This window comes from Hevea brasiliensis, unplaced genomic scaffold, assembly GCF_030052815.1.
Source record: "Hevea brasiliensis isolate MT/VB/25A 57/8 unplaced genomic scaffold, ASM3005281v1 Scaf233, whole genome shotgun sequence".
In the NCBI taxonomy this organism is placed as follows: Eukaryota; Viridiplantae; Streptophyta; class Magnoliopsida; order Malpighiales; family Euphorbiaceae; genus Hevea; species Hevea brasiliensis.
Genome location: NW_026614733.1, coordinates 33,261 through 43,222, shown reverse-complemented (window position 1 = coordinate 43,222; position 9,962 = coordinate 33,261). Strand labels below are relative to the sequence as shown.

General features: G+C 34.7%; 1 protein-coding gene and 1 pseudogene across 1 annotated transcript; one reads left to right on the top strand and one right to left on the bottom strand.

The window, feature by feature from the left end:
- The first annotated feature begins 1,350 nt into the window (after positions 1-1,350).
- Positions 1,351-3,906, top strand: LOC110638970 (uncharacterized; annotated as a pseudogene).
- A 2,352-nt stretch (positions 3,907-6,258) lies between these two features.
- On the bottom strand, positions 6,259-8,899 carry LOC131176746 (B3 domain-containing protein At2g36080-like). Its single transcript, XM_058141805.1, has 3 exons — positions 8,077-8,899; positions 7,505-7,710; positions 6,259-6,841 (listed from the first exon to the last, which is right to left on the bottom strand). Exons 1-3 carry the CDS (start codon positions 8,882-8,884, stop codon positions 6,791-6,793), a joined length of 1,065 nt encoding a protein of 354 aa, XP_057997788.1. The 5' UTR covers positions 8,885-8,899; the 3' UTR covers positions 6,259-6,790.
- Positions 8,900-9,962: the final 1,063 nt, after the last annotated feature.

The following is a 9,962-nucleotide window of genomic DNA, read 5'->3' as shown; positions in this document are numbered from 1 at the left end:
TGAAATTATTGAAATAAACTATTGAAATTGCACTATCAGTTATTATTTGCTATCTGAAATTTTTTATTGATTTTGATTGATTTGTACAAATTGATTTTCTGTTTTGAATTGGTACCTGTGCTCAGTATCTGTTTCTGTTATCTGGCCCTACCGTGTAGATTATCACGGTATTAGGTTGCATTGTCGAGTCATGCATCATTGCAGTTTATGGTTTGCATTAGTATCACATACATTGATATCTGTGAAGACAGAGGAAGATATCTAATATCTGGTAGCGCGCTTACCATCTGGCCTTTGGTGATGTGGGGTATCATCACCCTAGTGCACTATACCATAAAATTTTTATTGAATGAATTTCTTTTATATATATGTTTTATGAAATTATTTTATTAATGATTTTAACAGCATGAGCATGATTTTATTAAATAGAAAATTTATTGTGAAATTAATCAAGTGTCTGCCTGTTTTTATTCCATTGTGTGCTATAATTATCATTCACTGAGCATTTAGCTCAAACCACGTTTTCTCTATCTGTTATCTGTTTCAGATCAATAAAATTCGCGGTGATCCAAATATTGATCTATTTTTAGAGAGGGACAATCTTTCATATTTTCTCGGGCTTATAATTAGTTTAGTTTATTGAACAGTTTAAGTTTTTATTTAAAATCTGTAGAGACTTCGCAATTTACTTATGGAATATTTATGATGTTTATTCAGCATTTTGTTTATTTAGATTTTTTCTATTTTTTGGGATTAGTAAGTGATAATGTATTTATTCAATATATTCTGATAAGACTTGTATGATTTAAGAATATTTAAATTATGCGCCAGTTATGGTTCAGAATTTTGGGTCGTGACAAGAGGTTTAGCCAGTGCATAAAATGAAAGGGAGAGGGAGAGGCATATAAAAGGTGAGGGTTGAGTGACTTAGTCAAACCGAAGCTACACACTACTAGACGCTATAAATAGTAGAGTCTTCTTGCCATTGTACTGCCTTAGAGAAGTGACTACGGCCCCGAGGGAGGTGACTACCCTGCTAGACGCTACCCATGGTAGCGCCCAACTGCATGGGTTATGTCATTTGCAACTAGATGCCACCCAAGATAGCGTCTAGTTGCATGATGTTATGTCCTTGCACCTAGATGCTAGAATTGATAGCACCCAATTGACCTGTCCAAATTGTCACAATTATGGATAGCATCCAGCACTTTTTTTAATTATCTGTTAGACATTTTAAATAAATCAATTTTTTTTTTCATTTTTTACCTATTTAGATACTAGTTATACTTTGAATCTACCTCTCACCCACGTCATTTTGGTAAATAGTTGCTATTCCAGCATTTTTTAGCAATTTATTTTTCCAATTATGCCGTCTTCATAATTTGACCCCTCCTCGCCTCTGCCGTTGCCATGTGGTCTCGCCTCGCCGTCTCTAATAAGGTAGTGAAAATAAATTAATTGCTGTGGCTTTTCTGTCCATCTATAGAGCGGCTGGAAGGGCCAAGAATTCTTGATTAGAGAATCGCACCTCTGGTTTGGTGTTTATTCTTATCGGAATGAAACTAAGAGTGGTGTGCAGAAAGATGTACGATTACATTCGCTACGATCTGAAAGAAATAGCATTTCCTTCATCTCTGCCAGACCCCCTCATCTCAAAAAGCGTCGCAAACTGACTTGGCACGAGCGCTTTCTAGTATAACTACTTCTTTCCTTTCTTCTGCTTTAACTTATATAATCTATCTTTTAATTTGTTGCCGAAGCTTCAGTAGTTATGAATTAAGTTATAAATTTGATGTCTTTTTAGTGTTTTGTTTGTGGTTTATTAATGGGCATTTGGGATTTTTAGCTTTGTCAAATAATTTTCTTGGGATTTTGCTTGACATGGATAGTGTTTAATTTAGTTAAGCTTTTAAACTGAGTACATTTCGTACCTTTGTTGCATGAATTTATTTGTTATTGAAGCTGTAAAAGTTTCGCAACTAGAGTAAAATGGAGAAAGCTAAGGTGATAAGGTTTTTGCTTAATGATTCAAGTAGTAAGTGCGTTATCCATTTGTGCTTCAGGTGTTGAGGGAGGCCTCAAGACTTTATGCTGCTAGCTGGGTACGGGATATTGGTCCTGATCTTCGGCCAAACGACTGTAAGAAGGAAGGAACTGAAGACAGATCCAGTGGGAGAAAGAGCACTTCAACACCAGAGAAAGAGCCCTCAGTATTTGAAGATCTTGGTGAGAACCCTCATTCTTGTGTCTTGACCAATGTGATTGGTGTTATCAATTATTAATTAGTTTCTTTTAGAGGTTAGAAAGGGTAGAAGCATGATGAGGATGGCAATAGAAGTTGACAAACGAAAGAAGCACACTAACAAAGCTAGAACATGCCTAAGCCTCAAACATCCTGGAATCAATGAGGAAAATAAATTCTAGAATCCTCCAAAAAGTAAAAGAACTGAGATTTTATATAATTGATTAAGACATCCTTAACATTACATTTTTATAGGATTAAAAAAAAACTTTCAAGTTCAACACTTAATACAAACACACATTCCTAGAGAGTCAAATGCTTCCACAACTTAATAAGTTTTAAAATTTAGAAACCTAATTAATGAAGCAAGACTCTTGGAACAATAGGCAAGACTCTTAAATGCTCCTTCTCAGAAGACACAAGTGGATTTTGATAAGTCATCCATATACAGCCTTGCTCTTTTTCATTCTCAATGAATCTCTGTTTAGCGATTCAAACACGTGGTCTAACTAAGGTGGCCGTAGGCTATTTTTATCTTCTGCTCTTTTCTTCTGGTCCTTGAAATTGGTAATTTGGAATTAGACGCTCTGGCTATTGGGGGAGCGATTTTTTGGAAATCTCTAGTTGGTATCTTTCCAGCCATTAAAATTTTTCAAGGCATCTATTTTGAGTGTTGAGTTAGTGAATTTTTTTCTAGATGTCTCCTTGTGTTTGTAATTTACTGGGTAATAAACCATGCATCACTATTGGCTGTATACAAACATTCTTTTATGGTGAATGGTGAGATGCACATATCTGAGGATTTTGTTGTGGAAAAGGAGCTATTTTTGCTTAGGCACCCAACAAGCATGTTATGTGCTATATGCCACAAAAGTATTATGTTTTTAGGAAATTCAATGTGTAAAACATTAAGAATTATATAAAAAATTTTACTGCTAAACTCCTCTTCCTCCTCGTCCTACTAGAGATGTAAGGAGAAATGGAGTCTCTTTAATGTTTTGATCTATCTTCATTTCTTTCTGTGAACCTACGGGTTCTTGCATTAAACTCTTAACATTCAATGTTCTTTTCTGCTGGAAATTAAATTAACAGCGGTGGCTGCAAGAGGAGGTATGGAGACATTAAGGCCTGCTTTGCAGCGGGTGTACATGACAAGAGCTTCAGCATATAGAGATGCTCTCAAAAGTTTTATAGAAGGATATCAAGAAGGTGTCCAGCAGGTCAGGGAGAAGAAAGAAGAATCTAAATCTCAACAGGAGGATGGAACAGCCAAGAAGCAGACTTGATTGCTCATTACTCTGAAGCCATGCAAATTTTTCTTGCGTATCAGCGCATGCAAGTAATAGTCCTTTTTAATTGTGACAAGTTGCTGCTCTAGCGAAAAAGAGTGCAAGAAGTAACAAGGTCGCTTCATTATCTTACATGGATTCAATTGTACATTAAGCCAAGTCTGAGAACTATGAATACACTGAAGACTTTTTGTATATAATTTCCTTGTGGAGACTTAAGAACTCGTAGACAGCACTAAGATTTTTTATCTTGTTGATTTGAGTTTGTCTCATCATGTTCTAGCACTCCTTGATGCTTTATTCTTCTAATTTTAGGTTTTCTGACAATGATGTTCATTTTGTTGTGGAGGCGAATGAAAGCTCAAGTTTTTTTTACTTATGAGAAAACTATATTGATTAATGTGGCTGAGGATTACTTATATGAGATTTTCTGCTGTTGAATTGAAATTGCCTGTGCGAAGTGAAAACTCGTTGTTGCCTGATAATTGCTGGCTTTAGCTCCATCACAGAATGTTGTATACAAAATTATCTTTTCTTTATGTCAATGGACTAAGGGAAGACAAACAACAGGATTTTAGAAGTACACATCATTTTCAAACTAGTTGAGAAGCTTTTGGGAGCCTCTCAAATTACTTTTGATTTGCTTTTTGTTATCTCAATTTTAGTTCCTCTTTTACATCCTTTCTGGTGTTGCCTTCTCTGCTGAACTGTCTGAATCTCTCATCCAATGCAGGAGAATTCAGGATTTTTTTTATTATTATTATTTTATAATTCTGGAACAAAATTTTGACTACTCTACTATTTGAGAGTGGGCTGAGCATGCATACCTTTAAGAAAATATCAAGATTTATGTTTTCAGATGCTTCCTCTTCTTATCAGTTTGCTTTTAGGTGATCTTGCTGCTGTGGAATGATCCCTAAGCACTTAATAGAAGGAATTTATTGCTGTTACTGAACTTTGAAGCGAAAAAGTTCTACTTAAGATACATTAGTTATGGACATATTGTAGCTGACTGTTTTGTGGAGAACATGTACAGGCAGACACATTGGCTTATAATAGTGAAGGGAGAATGCATTAAGCGCAATGAATGAGAAAAAAATAAGGAGGGTGAGATGATTGATTATGACTTGCATAATGTGGAAAACTGGATGGACCATACAGCTTCTGTCTCCTGGATTAGAAATTGGCTCTTATCCCACTTTCAATGAACTGCATAGTAATATCCTTTTAATGAAAAAGTTGCTTTAATGATCACAAGAAAACAATTTGAGGTATTAGTCTCCCCTCCTCTACTGTTTTAGAGCAGAGTTTACTATTAGTGAGAAATTGCTTGTGAGCTTATTTTTTAAGTGATATTGTTAGTGGGGTTTCCACATCCCACCTGCTGCTTGACGACTGGTTTTGCTCAAGTCTTTTCAAGCACATGGCTTTTTACTTCAAGTCTTCTCAGGGATATGATATTGTGATTAGCACTCCACGACTAGTAACTGATATGTTTATGCCTATCAGTGATGGAGCCTTGGGACTAAGAAATTGATATGTTTCTTGTCCGCAGATAATACATATCTGTTCCTATTATGAGATGAAATGTTATTTTCAAGAACTAAGGGTATATTTCTGGGTGGTATTTTTGGTGATTAGTGGATACAGACATGCTCAGCTTTTAATGTTCTATTTAGATAGTTTTAATTCTTAGGGGATTGTAATATAGGTTCTGTTTTCTTTCGCAGGTGCCAAAGGAAGGTAAATGTGAGGTTCACCCATGGCTGAAAAAGCAAAAAGCCTGATAAGAGGAAAAGCTAAGTGGGATAAAGAAATATACTCTCATGGTGTTTCTATATGTTTACTGTACTTGGTCATGCATGGTTGAAATTATTCTTACAGGACAAGTCCCTTCATTCCTTTGATTGGCCACTGCCTTTATGATAATGATCACAACACTCAACACATATTTACGTCCCTCCTCCCACTTGCAGAGCACTAAACATTCGACACCTTCACAAGTAGAGGTCAATGGTATCTCCTGTCCCAATCTTTTTTAGCCCTGACAATCACTTGACACTGTTTCTGGTCATTCCCTCTCAGGTAATGCACATATCTCTGCTATTCTTTTGTTAATTTATTGATCAATTATATCAATCTTTTCACTTCATTTGCAAGTTGTATTGAACATGTGGTCACAAGCGACAAGGCTGTGGTCCATGATGCTGTGCAAAGTGATCTGTTGTCTAAGCTTTGCTTTAATACTTTAAAAGCTATTTCTAATTGGTGGACTGCAATATTTGATACCTGATCTCTTCTCTCTTCTTTTATAAGCCCACAATAGTATGAGCATATATTTTGTTCTGAATTGACAATATGCACTTGCTGTACTCAGTTCTGTTACACAGATTGGATTTGTTGCTGATTAGGATGTTTGAAAAGACCTTGGAAATGGATCCTTAATCATTTATCAGATAGTGCTCTGCTTGTCTTCAGCCTTCACATAAATTTTCTTTTCTGAGAAAATAAAAGCCTAAAGTGGTTAATTTATTTAAAGATATTTGAACCTGCTTAACTGCCCAAAGCCCATAAAGTTGAAGCTGAAACCTGCCACTGAAAAAGTTTGCTTTTTTCCTGACTTGCAACAACTTACAATTACATAAGAGAAACAATGATGAAGCATGAAAAACAGCTTTGCCTTTGCTTGATGTTTGGATAAATTGACATGTAGAGAGAGAGAGAGAGAGAGAGAGAGAGAGAGGCAACTACATTACTTGGCTGCCATCCATGAATTGAAGGCCGGCCATCACCCACCCGTCAATCCATCCATCCACCACCATACCACCCTCTTCCATTATGATTATGATACCTTATGAAAAATCTTCAGGCAGAATCTCAACAGTGTCTAAATAGATTCCTCCCTCAATTTCAATTCCCAACCCACTCAAAAATTTTCCCATTTGGCAATTTCCTTATGTCACCATTTGTCCCCTCTACTCCTTTCTGTCTTCATTGGACCCCATCTCTCATCCCTTTGGCTTTTCCCCCCTTCTAAAATTTTCTCCATTTTTTTTTTCCACTCCCCTCTTTTCTACCTGGCTTGAACTTTGCACCTGAAATTCAGGGATTTCTTATATATATATATATATATATATATATAAAGAAAGAAATATTTTTCATAAAATCTTTCTCACCTTCCAAGTGGAGGAAGGGGTAGGGAAGGGAGATAGGGGAGTGTTCAATTAAGTCAAATCGAGGAACGTCACATCCACAGATCTTATCCTCGATGATTTCTCGTCTGGTTGACATCTCTTGATAAAGTTATATCCTGTTAAAATCACACTAATTTTTATGAATACCCAGAATAAATAAAAAATTAAAGAATTCATAATTATCATACTGTTCTAATTCATATAATGTGTCAATGAATCTTGTTTACCATCAATTTTTATTTTTATATTTTTTGCTTCCTTATCCCAGTTATAACAATAATGCATCAATATATAAATTTTATATATTTATATTTTAAATTTATAATATATGAATCTAAATAAAAATTTTTCTTCAAAAAATTAGATGTTAAGCATGCATCTTAGGACTCCACTAATCAAACCCATTAATTATTAATTATTTCTCTAACTATATAGTTATTATTATTTGTCGGTTAGTTCCTGAACCAATTATTCTTAAAATTTGAGATTGAAATTATTTTTATTAAATTATTATTTTGAATATAGTTTAAAATTTATTTGAAAAAATTACTTTAATAATTTTTAAAATATGATGAATTTAAAAATTTTTAATAAATGTTTTTAGAATAATATTTTTCTCAATATTAAGCTTCAAAATTAAGCTTAATGCGATTTCAACATATGCTAGGGTTTGTCTCATTATAAGAAACAGCTAAATCAAAACTATACAGAGTAGATAAGGAGCCTAATACTTCTCTTTTAAGCATATTCATATGATATAAAAGCTACATGTAGCTTACCATGTGACCATGGCTGCTATTTGAAGAAGAAGAATAAGCTGAGTGAAAGCTGTAGAGTTGCTGTTGCGTTGGACCCTGGCTCGAAAAAGACGAACCATCTGGTGTGGATGGTTCCGATTCATCAAGTTGGAACTCCAAGTTCACTCCAAATAGCCTCAGCCTCTTTGAGTTCCCCAACGGTATTATCTGGTTCTGCACACCAGACCCTGAAAACATATAATTTTAATATCCCTTAAAAATAAACACTTCTAATGAAGAAGATTAAGCTTTTAATTAACCCTTGATTTATCAAAAATGAGAAATGCAAATTAACAATGCGATTCATTTGAGAGATGGGATTTATAGAGAAAATGGATTTGATGAAGAAATAGAGCTGGTGCATCACGCGCTAAACAGTATGGTAATAGAGATTAAATGATAAAATACTGAAGACAAGCTCTGAAACTAAGCAGAATCCAACCACATTCCTCCAAACTAATTGGAAGGTGTTTCTCACGCACTTTAATGCTCGTATCCAATGTTCGAAATCCCATTTAAAAAATATTAAATAATTCAAAAAAAAAAATTTATACCTGCATGGAGACCCTCAGGTTGATGTGGGACACAAGCAGTAAGGTTAGCCCCATGGCCATGTTGATAAGGTTGGTGCCCAGATGAAGAAGAAGAAGAATACAATCCCCTACTCCACACCCCACCACTGCTACCCTGCACCACCACTCCACTGCCGCTGTTATCCCCTCTCCTCCTCCACCCTATAAACAGCCTCTCACTATCCATACGGTGTCGTTCGAATAAAACGATGTCGCCTGCATCGAGTTGCTTCTCCTTCACATACCTGCTCCACCCTTTTGTTAATACATAGCTCTGGCTACTGCTCCAATAAGAATACCTGAACCTCCAGAACTTGCCTAATTCGTCCTCGAAACTCAGTAAAAGAACTTTATCAACCGAGTCACCGCCCAGAGGGAAATATTTCTCCGCATACTGTTTTGGTATTACTAAACGGTTAAGCTTCCCAACGTCGCTTGGTGTTAAGGGTTTCTCGAACATGGGTTCTTTTTCCAGTTCTTGGTGAACTTGTTGTTCTTGTCGCTTGAGGGGTGGCTCTTCTTCAGGGTCTTGTTCTTCATCGTCCCCGTGGTTGAGATTGAAACTGAGACTGGGGTTATGGGGAGAGAACATGGGATGGAGGTGGTGATAGTGAGGGTAGAGGTGGGAAGGCCAAGAAGAATTGGGGTTTGAGATAGGGAGCTTGTGTGGTTTAGAGGAAGGAGCGTTTGGGTTTGGTTCCATGATGGACTGTCGGTGGTGGTGGTGGTGGTGTTGTTGAGCCCACCACAGAGTTTCTGGAACGTCTGCAGAGAACTGGTTTATGGACATTATAAAGAGAGAGAGAGAGAGAGAGAGATTATATTTTGGAGTTATGATATATAGAGAGAAGGAGAGGAATGTGGATGATGTGGGGAAGGAGAAGAGAGGGTGATTGTGGGCTGGTAGAGGCGTGCTGATTATGGGTTTGATGTGGAAACTGTGGGAACTATTGATATAGCTTATAGCCGGATATGACAATGAGAGAGAGAGAGAGAGAGAGAGAGAGAGAGAGAGAGAGAGAGGCGTGGGATTGTGCATAAGTACAAAAGTACTTTAAGGTTTTGGGCGGATGAAAAAAAAAAATTCAATCATTATTTTCATTGTAATTTCGTATTTATAACTTTTTTTTTACCTTGTTTTTCTTCTTTTTCTGCTTTATTTTGTAATAAAAAGTTTTTGGTATTTATGGTTAAAATTTCTTGGACTAATGCGGAAAGAAAAATATATATTCTTCGACTAAGTGTATATGCACCGATATTTCCCTATTGGATTGGAGAAATATATAATATATATAAGAGTATTAAAAAATAATACTCTTAACACATAAAAATTTAATTATTTTTATAAATAAATCATGTCGTATTTACTGAATAATTCATCATGAAATTAAATTTGACTACTTCTATATATTTTAAAATCATATGATATAAAAAAACAATTATAATAAGCAAAAGAATATAAAAGTATTAAGGCTCCATCTATTTTTGGAAAAATAATTTATATGTGAATATTTTTCATGAAAAATATTTTTTAATATTAAAATATTTTTCATTATTTAGTTATAATATTAAATTATCGATATATATTTATATCATATATTTATAATTATTTTTATATTTTAGTCAGATTATCAAAGTATAAAAAATAAAAATTATTTTTAAAAAAAAAAGATAAAGTTATTTTCTTTAATAATGATTTAATTTTTCTTTTGATCAAAAATTATTTTTTGTTAATCATTTTTTTAAATATCCCAAATACAAAAAATATCATAAAATAATTGGATCTTATGCATTTAAATTATTAACTCTATATAACTCTATATCGTAACTCATAATAAGTATATAAATATATAGCACTAAACTTTGCC